The sequence below is a fragment of the Myotis myotis genome, unplaced genomic scaffold, assembly GCF_014108235.1.
Source record: "Myotis myotis isolate mMyoMyo1 unplaced genomic scaffold, mMyoMyo1.p scaffold_m19_p_2, whole genome shotgun sequence".
In the NCBI taxonomy this organism is placed as follows: Eukaryota; Metazoa; Chordata; class Mammalia; order Chiroptera; family Vespertilionidae; genus Myotis; species Myotis myotis.
Window position 1 is genome coordinate 71,286,427 of NW_023416324.1, and position 14,785 is coordinate 71,301,211.

Here is a 14,785-nt window from a genome sequence, read left to right on the forward strand (position 1 = left end):
CTCATTTTGTTTTAGAAGAGATAGATAGATAGATAGATAGATAGATAGATAGATGATAGATAGATAGATAGATAGATAGATAGATAGATAGATAGATAGATAGTCAGTTTTAAGAAAATAAAGATTTAATTTGAAACTATATCACAGATACTTAATTCTCTGACTTGATCCTGAGACAATATAAAAGCTTCCCATGTTTGTGATAGTTGATCAGAGATAATTTTATGTTTTATAGTCCTGAGGGAAGTTACACTGATGATGCAAACCAAGAAGTCCGTGGGCCACCCCAACAGCATGGTCACCACAATGAGTTTGATGATGACTTTGAAGATGACGATCCTTTGCCTGCTATTGGACACTGCAAAGCTATTTACCCTTTTGATGGTATGATTTTTCTAATACATTATATATGATAAAGTCTACATATATGAGCTGTCTACTTTAATGTCCTCAGCTAAATAGTACATTGTCAGACAATTATAATCCTAATTCATTAGTATGAATATTTTTGTTTAACTGTATTACAGATACAGAGATGTTCATTCCATACATGACATTAAAAGAAAATTACCTATTTATCAGTATACTTATACAGATTATTATTTAATTATCAACTTTGGTTGACACAGAATTTCCCCCAGAGATTTGACTAATGCTTAATGTACTCATTAAAGTTCAAGCAGCTCAATCATGTATCCGCCCACCCAGGAAGTGGAAGGTGGGCGGATGTCACTTCAAGCTCTTCCTTGTAACTTGCTAACATTGGGAGACAAGCACATGGCAAATGGCATATCTGAATGCCACCATATCCTGACTCTGTAGGCCACATTTTCAGATGAGGGAAGGAGAGAGTATGGTAGCTTCTGACTTTGCCATCTTTTCCTCTGCAAGAGTTGGATGACAAACTGTGTGAAGGGAGGAAGTCATGTGGTCCTCTCCTGCAGACTTTTATTCACCCTTTCCTCTCTTACGGGAAAAGGATTCTGAAAAATTCTGTTCCTCAAATCACAGAGCAGCCCAGTAACACCTTTATAAATAAGTTGTTTTGTAAAATGGTATATGAATTAAGGCCCTTCCCCACCAATTTTATTGGTTTTAAAATTGTGTAAAGTCTTTAGTTACTCCTCATTCTAAGAAAATCTATATATATAAAAGCCTAATATGCAAAGTGTCCCCTCGGGAGTTCGACTGACCAGGAGTTCGATCACTTGCTATGACGTGTGCTGACCACCAGGGGGTGGTGCAGAACAAAGGAAGGCCCCGGCCAGCAGCCCAGGAAGGGAGACTCCAGCCAGCCGCTGGCAGCCGCTAGGGACCCTACCTGTGCACGAATTTTGTGCACTGCACCTCTAGTATTAAATAAGATATTGCTATAATGTAATCCAGAGACTAGAGAAGGAATTTAGCATACATTATATGAAGATTCATTTGTGCAAATAGTTACTGCTAAGCAGGTTGGAAGGGTTGGGGGTTGAGAGGAAAGAGCCCTGAGGCTGATGAGGTTTTAAAGAAAGTTTGTGCTCTGTGGCTATAAGCATTCTTCTTCTACCATCACCAGAGTGTAGTTTTCTCTCTGCTCTCTCTTTAAGCTACATTCTTTCCACCTTCTCACTGTCTTAAACTAAAGAAGGGTTGTATTAGCTGACTTCAGGGAGAGCTTAATCTTGGAGCTCAGATTACTATTACTACTACTACTACTACTACTACTACTACTACTACTATTACTATTTTCCTGATCCACATCTCATGAATTTTCTAGATAGCAATACCACTCAAGTTTGGGAAAGAAGTTGAAGTAGTGAAATCAGTTAGAGTACCCTTGCAAGTCATATGCCATTGTGGCTTATACTTCATCTGTTACATGGGGGTGATATTAATGCCAGCCTGGGAGTTCACATGAGACAATGTATATGAAAGTGTTGGGTAAACTACAAAGTATTGCTACAAAGTAGAGATGTTGCTAATGAGAGTCAGTGGACCTAGGCACATTGAAATTTAGTAGAGTTTCATGTTATTTTGTGTGTTGTTGTAACTTTTATATGAAATTATTGCTGTGTTTAAGTTATGCTTGTACTATGAAAACTCTCATCTAGGACATAATGAAGGTACTCTGGCAATGAAAGAAGGTGAAGTTCTATACATTATTGAGGAGGACAAAGGTGATGGATGGACAAGAGCTCGGAGACAGAATGGTGAAGAAGGCTACGTTCCCACATCATACATAGATGTAACTCTAGAGAAAAACAGTAAAGGTGCAGTAACTTACATCTAAACTAACCAGGCAGCTTTGTGACATAGGAATGATAACTTAAAACAAAAACACACTCAACGGGTGGGATAACATCAGAAAATTTAAAGGGCATCCAAGATTTATTGTTCACTATGTGAGCTGAATGCTCGATCTTAAAGATGTGAATATGACCACAAGAAACTGTTCTCGTTGATGCTTTAACGTGAGTGATGTTGGTGTGGAGCTTAATTGATGCCTTTTGCTTTATGTCTTGCTTAAGTCTGTGTGAAGGATTTGTGTTTTTCTGCCTTATAAAGAATGGTGTTTGACCTATTGGGCAGGAATTCATAGATAAAAGGCACCCCTCCCAAACATGTACATACACACACTTGACTTCAGAAAACTCAATAAATTCAAATAATTAAAACTGCTATGAAAAGCTATAAAAAGCTGATTCCCAAAGAGTGGTTTTATATAGGCGTTTGAATTTAGCTACAGTCTCCAAGAAGACAAGTCATAATAGTTGGCTAACTGGATAAAATAAGAATATAACCATTTTCATTTTCTTCCCTATTAATTTTGGTTTCCTAAAAGAAGAAAATATGTACCTCGCACAAAATCTATTGTAGACAAATCAAGAGACTTCCAAAATAAATCAATCTGGTCTAGCTCTTAGGTGAATAGAATGGCTTTCTTTTGAGACCTAATAATATTTTCAGGCTTACTAGTAATTTTCAGGAACGTACAAGCTCCCTTTCAAATTAATCGAATGCTTGTATTTTTTATCTTGAAAATGTCCTTTGGGAAATATCACTTTAGTGATTAGTTAGCAGTTATAATAGGAAAATAGATTTAAAATAAGCTAAGATAGAAAATCTTGACTGGGGGAGAAGTACTGGCACGTTTTATGTTGAAAAAAAAAACTTTTGATTAAGTGGGTTGAGGAGGTTATCTGTACTACAGTTTAGAGCATGTCCTCATTTTAGCTGGGTCACCAGTTATGTCAGATTTTTTCCCCCAATTAATTTCAACAAGCATTTGTTGGTAGCACTGTACAATCAAGGATTGTGCAGTGCTAGTTGTGCTGGGAATGAAGTGAAGAAGGAGCTACAAGCCTTGTCTTTAATTTTGCTTGTGTTACAAATTTTTCTGGTGTTTTCAGTAGCTGACTATAAAATAATTTTAGGGACATTTAGGACGGACACTTTAAACTGAACACCCCTTTTGGTCTTACCAAAGGTCTTCAGTAATTGTTCTTTTCTTTTTCCTCCTGGACTGCAGGTTCCTGAAGAGGGTTTCTGAGGAAATGGGCAAGATGTTGAAGGAGGTTACATGCAGCTGCTTTTGGGGGGGAGGGTGTTAGAGTTGTCAGGCTCAGAGAGAGAATGAGAGAAGCAAGATGCATGAGTGCATGCAGACATTATTATTTTTTACTAACTTCATTAGCATTTCCATACATTGTTTTAAAAAATCATTAAGTCCTTAAATTCCTCTTTCACAATTATCCACATGAAGGAAAAAAAGCTAACAATGGCTAACCTTTTTTCCATTTATTTTAATGATGTCCAAATCAGAAAGAATGCAGAGCTGTCAAATTTGTCTTACATTTGGCGGTCCCACCAGCACCATCTCTATCCCAGCTCTGTTTTAATTGACTTTTAGAGTCATTGTCTGTTAGAACCATGGCCATTTGTCAGTGTCTGCCTGCGCCACTTCTGTGTTTGCTTAACATCCTGTTGCATGTGTAGAGTGAGCAAGTTAGGTTTTTCAGGCATGTGTTTATAATCCCTTGTTCTTGTCAAAGTCTTAGTTGTGTTTTACATTTGTAGCGCAAATCACGTTGTCAAACATCTCCAGCACTAATGTTCTCATCCTGTTGTTTGTGTATGCTGCTATAACTTCCCCACTGCAAACATTCCAGTTTTGGCATTATGAAGAACTAGTTTGTGAACCTGAAGTATTTATGATAAGAAAAAGAAAACATCTATGCTCTAGCCTACAGCCCAGTTGAAAGAACTCTTTGAAGCGTGATACATCTTCCGCACCTCAGTCTGGGAAGAATCTATAGTCAGCACCGAAATCCTGGCATAGGGAACACAGAAGATACTCACCACCTCAAGACAAAGGACTGTTGTCAGAAGTCAGCTGCTTCCATTCAAATGCTGCCTTAAACTAGAGTGCCTAAATCTGTTGATTGCCAACACTACCACTACAGTATCCCACAAAGGGCTTTATGTGTCAGCTCAGTGTGACCTCCTTTATCTCCCAGGGCTGCTGCAGCTGCGATGCAGCCTCGGTAGGTGGCTTTTAGAGCTCTACCATGTTTGACGGTGCGTCTCCAAATTTATGCACCAGACTAAAGACATGTTCAAGTCCATTTGACTTTACTCAGTATTTTTATGAGAAGTTTTATGGACCTCTGCCCCCCTTGTCTTTTAATTTGGGGTTACCATGTTCTCATTTGATTATTACAATGATAGTCTGTTTCCAAGTGATGCTTTTGTTTGAACCAGATGAAAGTTAGTGAAACTTTGTAATGATCTATGTGCACTTTTACTTGTAAAATGGAGATTTCTGTATGTTTATACTTGTACATATAATTGTCGTTAGTGCCCTATTGCTCATGTTGTCCTGCCTCGCATTTGTGGTTCTGTTAATGACTTGTATCTTAACTAAGTTCTTAGTGGTGTTTAATAGGGAGGAGGGTGGGGTGGGGGAATATTTCTACCAATGGAAGCTTCATTAATTTGATTCTTTACTGTTTTGAGGGAAGAAAGAGAACGTGAAATGGTCTGTGTATTGTTGGATTTTAAGCAATATTTTAGAAGCTGTGTGACTGCTTTAATAATTTTTCCCAGTGTTATTTGATTCATACTAGTTATACTAAAGCTGAATGACAATTGTGTGAAAGTTAATGTCTTCATAAGATCGAATATGCCCCTGTTACACAGCTGACGTATAGTGTATTACTTTTGAGGCTAGTAAACTATGAAGTTTAGATTTTGAATCTCGTTACAGGGTTATTTATATAATGTGACATTACTCAATACTGACAGACTACATAAAGTAGTTTTAAATCCTAGTGCTATTCGTATTTGAAAGGTAGCAATGAGGAGGAAATGTGATCTGGCTGTGTTTGTCTTCTGTACAAAGCCTGAAGTGCTTGTGTGTGTTTGGCTAGCAGCCACAGAGGGCAAAGTTTAAGGTTTTCTTGTAAGGACTAACTGTTCTTTTCAAGCTACTGTTTGTTTTTCTAAAAGCAGGATTTGCTTCCTTAGGAGGCAAGTTCCTTCACGTGGAATAGTGCAACCTGTATATGGGTTATTACAATAGGACAGACATTTGTACTTGCACAGTTTAAATCATTCTTAAATTTTGAACATGTGAATTGTCCCAAAACTTTAATTTTTCAATAATTTTTACTCTTTTTGTGCACATGTTGATTTCTTAATGGTAAGTGCTTTGTTTAAGATAGTGTTCTCTGTTGAGAATATTTTCATGAAATAAAACAATCTTTTCATGGTCGGTTAAGGTGTGTAATGTGTTATCTCTTATTGCTATGTGAACTAAAGACTTTGTTCTTGAATGTGCTAAATTCCAGATAATGTAAAATAGATGATAAGTTACATAAGTAGGAACATCTGTGTTAAGCAACGTTTTTTGCAAAGCAGTTTTGGAAATTCTACTTTTTAGTTGCACTTAAGCTTTCCTAGAGGAAAAAAGTTAATATTTCTTCACAGTGGATTTGAGTTGAGTGTAGTCGTTTGGATTTTAAGTCTTTGTTCTGCAGTAGCTGTGTTCACAGACCTTCCTTATGCACCACCTCATCCTCCGCATCCATAAGAACTCTCTCTGTGCCACACGCTCTCAGCATTTCCTGTGCTTCTTGATTTTCTGACCAGTTAGAGAGAGCACCTTTGTCTTCTGATTGCCATAAATAGGATCATATCTGTCATTTTAGGAAGTCTTAATTTCACAAGGTTCAGCTTTTTAAAAGGGCAAATATGAGACCGAGTGGTTACTTGATCCTGAACAATGAGGGATTGTAATTGTTGAGATCAAAATTTAGAGATTCATGCCAAGCTGGAAGTAGGGACACATACAAAACAAAGCGGTAGGAAAACAGTGTCAACAACAAAAATTGCAAATGAAAAGGGCTTTTACTATCTGAACTAAGATCAGGAAGCCAAATCCTACTTGTTAGGGAAAGATAATATCCTTAAAACGATCCTAACAAAAGCAAAAGTATCTTCAGCCTTGTTGAAAAGGCTAGATTTTCTTTGTGAGGAGGTATTAAGTGAAAAATTATAAACACCAAACCTATTTCAATGAGCTCATATACCTGGCATCAAAGATATTCCTGAATATAGTCACTGTTAATATTCTAAGAAACTAGAAAGTGTAAGAGATGCCAAAAGATTGGGGGGTTGAAAAATTTATCTTTATTTTTCTTAATTTTTTCACATGGGTATTTTCCTCAACCTGATTAACTTTCCATGTTTTTGAGCTTTGCAAAGATCATGTCATATTCTGTATTAGCAGGCCTGATATTCAGCCTCTGCACACGGATATAGCCATAGTTAATGCTAAATACTGAAATATTTCCATATTGGTTGGTAAATAGTAATTCCGAAAAGAAGTAAAACTGGCTACTCATATAAGTTCTGGTACGTATTATTTATCTCAAACCACACATGACACCCTGTGATGCGTTCATTGTTTAAACCCCTAGAGTGCCGGCGAGCACGATTGCGCTCCTCCTGTCTTTCCCCGAAAGGGCCGGGAGCGCTATCGCGCTCTTCCTGCAGTGTCCAGTTCTAAGTCTGCTTTTATTAGTGATGATGATATTGCTAAATATGTCAATTCTTGCTGTGAAGATGACGATTTTGTGGAAGATACTGAATACATAACTTCATTTACTTGCGATTCATAATTTTTTTCCTAAATTGCTGTAAAATCAGCAAAAATGCCTTGGCAATTTTAGCATAGTTCCTAGGATATTGGTTGGCACTCAAAGGGTTAAGCACTGAGGACAAAAGCTGAAGGGCTTAACTATAGATTTACTATTATTTCAGGTTTGGGAAATCTTTGGTTTTGTAAGCTCCTATCCTGCTCAAGGGGATCCTGGAAGAGACTGGGTAGACACAGGTGTTTGGGGACACAGCCCTTCTGTAGTCAAGTTTTGTTTTCCCGGGCATCTTGTTCTGTGGTGGAGGGTGGCCTGTCCTGTGCACTGAGGAGGTGTGAGGAGAAGGACTCCACCAGGACTCTGTTTAATACCCAGGAGAGTGAGCCCTCTAGCATGTGACAGCACAGCTCCCGCTGTGTGCGCCACCCTCTGCCCCTGGCGCACCTCCGGACGGGAGTATCACATTTGTGTGTCCTCTCTGCCTTCACCTCCACCTCCAAGTCTACCTTTCCCCTCCCTTGCCTGGGCAGACCACGCTGCTTGGACTTGAGAATAATTTGAGAAAAAGTGAAGTCATTGTTTGACAACTTGATGCAAAAGGAAGGTGATGGATCTTAGGCTGCAGGGGTTAACAATGGTGTGGTCCTTTTAGAGGTTTAGATGAAAAATATGTCAGGGTAACTGAAGAAGTAGCCTCTGCAGATGAATAGGCAACAAAGTTCCCAAACCCTATTAAGAGAGTAACTAAGGAGAAAGACTGTCTGCCTGAACAGATGAAAGTGCCCTATTCTGGGAAAAAAAATGCCACAAAGGTAATTTGTTAGTAAGTAAGAGGAGCAAGAACCAGGGTTTAAGGCAGGATATGGGGGAGAGGTTAATGCTACCTTTTTGTGCAAGTGCAGTCCTGTTGATGACAGGACAGCCCTTATCTATTAAGTTGGTAACCTCCGAGCCTTGAAAAGACAAGATAAATACCAGTTGCCAGTCTTTTGGTTGTACAGCAAGAAGGCCTGGACAAGGAGAACCCTTTTTCTGGATTGGTTCTGTCAATGCTTTGTCCCTGAAATCAGGAAGTGCCTTCCCAGTAAGGGACTGCCCTTTAAAGTTCTTTTGATAATGGCTCTAAGTCAGTGCTCTTACTCACCCAGAATTCCATGAGTTCAACACTGAAGTGTCAAAGTGGTCTACTTGCCCCCAAACAACGTCTATTCAGCCTCAAAATCAGGGAGTCCTGTAAGGTTCATTACACATGGTACTCGAGAAAGGATTGTCAGCACTATGGAAGAGAACCTGGTAGAACATGAAAGTCTGGAAGGATCACACTATTGAAGATGCCATCGTAGTTACAGAAAAAGTGTGAAAGCCACCAAACCTGAAACAAGTCCCAGATAAAGAAAATTGTCCAGAGGTGCTGGACTACAGGATTTATGACAGAGCCAATTAAGGAAACCATGCAAGATTGTGGATATGACAAAATACTAATAAAAAAGGTGAGTGTGGCCTGGCTGGTGTGGCTCAGTGGTTGAGAACTGACCTATGGACAATGAGGTCATGGTTCGATTCCTGGTCAGGGTACATGCCTGGGTTGCTGGCTCGATCCCCAGTAGGGGGTGTGAAGGAGGCAATGATTCTTATCATTGATGTTTCTATCTCTCCCCCTCCCTTTCTCTCTGAAATCAATTTAAAAAAAAATTTTTTTTTAAAGTGAGTGAGTGTGTGTGTGTGTGAAGGCTTTCAAGATGAGGTTCTTGGAGAAATTCAAGAGCTAATAGACACCACCCCAGGGAATCAACAGGAGATGACGATGGAGGTGAGTGCCTCCAACCCAATGTCAGGTGATAAGGAAGAAAGAAGCAGTGCCAGAAAACAAATTGACATTAGACTATTTGGCAGAAGGGTTCTAATTATTCAAGACTACTTGGACTTCTCTTATGACATGGACCCTTCTATGATACAGACACAGAAACTAAAGCAAACAGAAAAAGGATTGGTACCGTATAGAAACATTTTTAGAGAAATGAAAAAGCAAAAAAAAGACAAATTATGATATGTCTGTAAAGTTACACTGAGTGTGCCGGCCTCTCCTGCCTCCCCTTCCACCTCCTCCATCTTGTTTCCCTCTGCAACCCTGAGACAGCAAGACCAACCTCCTCAGCCAGCCTACTCAATGTGAAGACCAGGAGGATGAAGGCCTTTTGTGATGATCCACTTCCACTGAATGAATAGTAAATAACCATCATGCTGTACAGTTAATAAATTTATCAGTTTTGTATGTGTGTGTGTGTCTTTGTGTGAAAATCTAATAACTGTATGGTAAGAACTGTATGAGATGTTTTTGTGTCATCATCATCATCGCTTAAGTGTTCATCGTGTAGAACATCATGTATTTATGGAAGTGGATTTTCATTACATCAGCATAAGATGAATGATACTCAATATAGAATTGATAATGCATTAGTTTTCTTACTGTTTTATGAGTTTGCTTTCAAAGAATTACATTACTGTATAGTATGCCTCTCTTCTCATTGGAGATAATGCGTATCAGCCTACCATCACAGGTAAGTGGTTTTTAAAAAAGTAACAATGTTTTCAATACCATATTACAAATATGACTGTACTACTGTATACCATAAAAATTTCATAACGATTCATTCATTAGTGTATAGGCTAGGTTACTGTGAAGGAGTCCTATTGATTACAGTAGGCTACCATAAAGCAATCATATTGCTGCTGCTTCATTATCAGTGCATGAATCGTTATATGCCTGCAATATTAATTTGCTTTTTACATTATTTTTTCATTTTTGATGTCTTGTTAGTAATAAGTGTAACATGTACAATGTTTTATATCATACAAGATGAGGTAGGCACTGACAATCTTGTAAACAGATGATGTAAACACAGTACAGTAAATATAGTGCAGTACTCGAAGTGTATTTTTTCCTATGATTTTCATAATACTTTCTTTTTGTAGCTTATTTTATTGTAAGAAGATAGTATATAACGCATATAACATACGCAGTATATGTTATTCAACTGTTTATGTTATTGTTAAGGCTTCCGGTCAACAACAGGTTAAGTAATTAAGTTGATGAGGAAGCAAAAGTTATATGTAAATTTGGGACTGTGCAGCTAGGTGCCTCCAACCTCCACGTTGTTCAGGGTCAACTGGTATAAACAACGCTGTTCTCTACACCCGCGTGCATGTTTATGGATGCGAGAGTTTCTCTACGATCTACCTAGGAGTGGAGTGGTAGACTGTGGGTTATATTTATATTCAGTTTTAAAAGATAATGCCACATTTCCCACTCAAAGTGATTATAACATTTTTACATAACTACAAGTTGTGTATAAGGGTTACCTGTGCTCCATATCATGGCCAACGACTTAGGAGTAAGACTTTTTAATTTCTGTCAGATCTTTGGATGTAAAATAGCATTTCATTGCGCTCTTAATTTGCTTTTCCCTGATTATTAATGAAATTGAACATCTGTTCATGTGCACCGTTTGTGTTTCCTCCTCTGTAAAAAGCCTGTTTATAACTTTTGACCATTTTTTTTTTTGGTTGGTTGGTTGTCTTTCCATATTCATTCATGGGGCATTCTTTATGTGTTAAGGATGCTAATTGTATTAGCTATCTCTTGCTTGTAACATAGCTGGTGACTCTGGCTGTTTCTCAGGACCTTGTAGTCAGGATGTTGGCCAAGATTGCAATCATATCAAGGCTCTGACTAGGGCTCCAGAGTTCCAAGATCATTTACGTGATTGTTGGCAGGCCCCAGTTTCTTGCCAAGTGAAGATCTTCATATGAATGCCCACAGCATGGCCTCTTGCTCCCTGCAGTGAGTGATCCGATCCGAGGGAAAAAACTCAAGACAGAAGCTGCAGCCTTTTAACAGGAGGAGACACACCATTACCTCTGCTCTATGCCATTGGTGGTGCAGACCACCCCGTGTAATGTGGGACAACACAGGTGTGTGAACACCGTCTTGGAGGTTGTCGGCCATACTAATTTTTTGTCACTTTTATTTGTTGCTAATATCATCTCTCTGTTCTTTTAATTTATGATAATGGTTTAATGATCAGTTCATTTTAATGTAGATTGATCAATTTTTCATATTTAATGCTTTTTTTTGGGTCTAGTTTAAGAAATTCTTCCTTGATTCAAAGTAAAAAATATCTTCTCTATTATTTTTTAAAATATATTTTTATTTATTTCAGAGAGGAAGGGAGAGAGAGAGAGAAACATCGATGATGAGAGAGAATCATTGATTGGCTGCCTCCTGCACGCCCCCTACTGGGGATGGAGCCCACAACCCCGGCATATGCCCTTGACCGGAATCAAACCTGGGACCTATTCACTGAGCCAAACCGACTAGCACCTCTATTTTTTTAAATGTGTCCATCATTCTTTGTATAGAGAACAGAGCAGACTAGAAGACAACCAAGGTATATAAAGAGAGAGTGTACAGTAGTGTTTCCCAAAGTGTGCATTCTTAAATATGTCACTAGATGTTGCTCCAAGAAAGGGCTCCACACCGGAACCCTTGCTCCTAACCGGAAAGATTCCATCCCAAGTGAATTTGGGGGACCTTACATTCTTAATCCTATTCCCCTTTTGCAGAGTTGTGGTATATATTAATAATTAAAACTGAGGAATTCTGCCGCAAAAAAAGCAAACCAACAACAAGAGCAAACAGTTTAACTTAAAATTTTCAAATAAGTTTCAAACAATTTTCAAACAACTCTTATAGAACATTGATTAACATCTAATAGACACAATTTGAGAAATGCTGATGTAGAATAGGGAGACATTTTACAACAGAATCACACAATCTTAGTTCTGGAAGGATCTTAGGAGGTCATCTTATCTTTTGGACAGAAGCACAACTTAGCCCTAACCGGTTTGGCTCAGTGGATAGAGCGTCGGCCTGCGGACTCAAGGATCCCAGGTTCGATTCCGGTCAAAGGCATGTACCTTGGTTGCAGGCACGTCCCCAGTAGGGAGTGTGCAGGAGGCAGCTGATCGATGTCTCTCTCTCATCGATGTTTCTAACTGTATCCCTCTCCATTGCTCTCTGTAAAAAAATCAATAAAATATATATTAAAAAAAAAAGCACAACTTAGCCATAACGAAAGAAGGGAACATGCTTTTTTCAAGCATGACCTCTTCCTAATTTCACAGGTTTGGTTTTTATTTATTTATTTGGTAAAACATTCCATACTTAACAATTTTCTTTTTTAGAATTACCCTAAGTGCTTCTTCCAATAATGTGTTACTTTTTTCTTTTCATTTATAATACTTTGTTTTCTCAGGAAGGAACCTGGAGTCAGAATGCAATAATTAAATGACTTAGAATGTTTTTTTCTTTGTCTTACGTGTACAGTGTAGTGGTTAGATGGTTATATAATTTACAGAGTGATTCCCCTGATAACTTTAGTACCCGCCTGGCCCATACATAGTACAATGTTATTTACTGTGTTCCTTACGCTTTATCCACATCCCCATGACTATTTGTGAGTTCTTACTCCTTTCACTTTTCTTACCCATCCTCCCACCCCATCCTAACTGACAGCCCTCAGTTTATTCACTGTGCCTGAGACTGTTTCTGTTTTGTTCTGTACTCTTACTTTGTTCTTTAGATTCCACATATAAGTGAAATTATGGGGTATTTTACTTTGTCTGACTCATTTTCACTTCGCATAATACCTTCTAGGTCCATCCATGTTGTTGCAAATTGTAGAATTTCATTCTTTCTTTTTTATAGCTGAGTAATATTCCATTGTTATATGTACCACATCTTTATCTATTTGTCTAGTGATAGGCATTTGGGTTGCGTCCATATCTTGGCTATTGTAAATAATGTTGCAGTGAACATAGGCATGCATATATCTCTTCAAATTAATGTTTTGGATTTCTTCAGATATATCCCAGGAAGTGGAATTGCTGGATCATACGATAATTCTATTTTTAATTTTGGGGGGAACCGCCACACTTTTCCATAGTGGCCAGTGGCTGTACTAACAGTGCATGAGGGTTCCCTTTTCTCCACATCCTCGCCAAAACTTACTTTGTTGATTTATTGACCATAGCCATTTTGACAGGTGTGAGGCAATGGTATATCATTGTGGTTTTAATTTACATTTTTCTGATGATTAGTGATATTGAGCATGTTTTTATATGCCTGTTGGCCATCTGTATGTCCTCTTTGGAGAAATGTCTATTCAGGTCTTCTGCCCATTGGATTGTTTGTGTTTTGGTGTTGAGTTGTATGAATCCTTTATAAAATTTGGATATTAATCCTTTATGGGGTGTATCATTTATAAATATGTTCTTCCATTCTGTCGGTTGTCTTTTCATTTTGTTGATGGCTTCCTTTGCTGTGAAAAAACTTTTTAGTTTGATGTAGTCCCATTTGTTTATTTTTTTCTTTTGTTTCCCTTGCCTGATGAGATATATCAGAGAAAATATTACTAAGAGCAGTGTCAGAGAGTTTACTGCCTGTTTTCTTCTAGAAGTTTTATGGTTTCAGGTCTTATATTTAATTCTTCAATTAATTTTGAGTTTATTCTTATATATGGTAGAAGCTGTTCTAGTTTCATTTTTCTGCATGTATCTGTTCAATTTTTACAGCACCTTTTATTGAATAGACTGTCTTTACCCCATTGTAAATTCTTGCCTCCTTTGTCATAGACTAATCGACCTTATAGGTGTGGATTTATTTCTGGGCTCTCCATTCTGTTCTGTTGGTCTGTGTCTGTTTTAATGCCAATGCCATGCTGTTTTGATTATGGCTGTATGATATAGTTTGACATCACGTATCATGATTTCTCCAACTTTGATATTTTTTCTCAAGATTGCTCTGGCTATTTGGGTTCTTTTGTGGTTCCATGTAAATTTTAAAATTATTTGTTCTATTTCTATGAAAAACGCCATTGGTATTTTGATAGTGATTGCAGTAGTTTTAAAATGTTAATTTTCTTTTTCCCATCATGAGCATGGTATATGCTTCCATTCATTTGTAATTTCTTCAATGTATTGTACTAAGCTTTAACCTCCTTGGTTAAATTTATTCCTAGATGTTTTAAAAAATGCAATTGTAAATGGGATTGCTCTCTTAATTTCTCTTTCTGATAATTTATTTTGTGTGTATAAAAATGAAAACAATTTTAGGATATTAATTTTGTATCCTGCTACTTTGCTGAATTCATTTATCAGTTCTAGTAGTTTTCTGATGGAATCTTTAGAGTTTTCTCTCTATAATATTATGTCATCTGCAAATAATGACAGTTTTATTTCTTCCTTCCAATTTGGATCCCTTTTATTTCTTCTTTTTGTCTGATTGCTGTGGCTAGGACTTCCAGTACTATGTTGAATAAGAGTGGTGAAAGTGAGCATATCTATCTTGTCCCAACTCACACTTTTAGTATGAGTTGGGTATGATACTAGCTGTAGGTTTGTCCTATATGGTTTATTATGTTGAGGTATGTCCCCTCTATTCCCACTTAGCTGAGTTTTTATCATAAATGGGTGCTGGATTTTGTCAGATGCTTTTTTCCCCTTTATTAATATGATTATATAATTTTTATCCTTCAATTTGTTTATTTGGTATATCACAATAATTGATTTGTGGATATTGTACCAAC

The 14,785-nt window shown here is 37.7% G+C and overlaps 1 protein-coding gene across 7 annotated transcripts in view; it reads left to right on the top strand.

The window, feature by feature from the left end:
• FNBP1L (formin binding protein 1 like) overlaps positions 1 to 5,761 on the top strand; it is a 113,034-nt gene extending 107,273 nt beyond the window's left edge. For 5 of the 7 annotated variants that reach the window (XM_036351969.1, XM_036351972.1, XM_036351968.1 and 2 more), the window contains 3 exons: positions 236 to 384; positions 2,094 to 2,252; positions 4,060 to 5,761. In XM_036351969.1, the coding sequence (XP_036207862.1) occupies positions 236 to 384; positions 2,094 to 2,252; positions 4,060 to 4,241 (490 nt within the window). In that variant the 3' untranslated portion in view covers positions 4,242 to 5,761. Of the gene's footprint in view, positions 1 to 235; positions 385 to 2,093; positions 2,687 to 3,511 lie in introns of those variants that run through there. The other 2 variants (XM_036351971.1, XM_036351973.1) reach the window with 2 other exon arrangements.
• Positions 5,762 to 14,785: the final 9,024 nt, after the last annotated feature.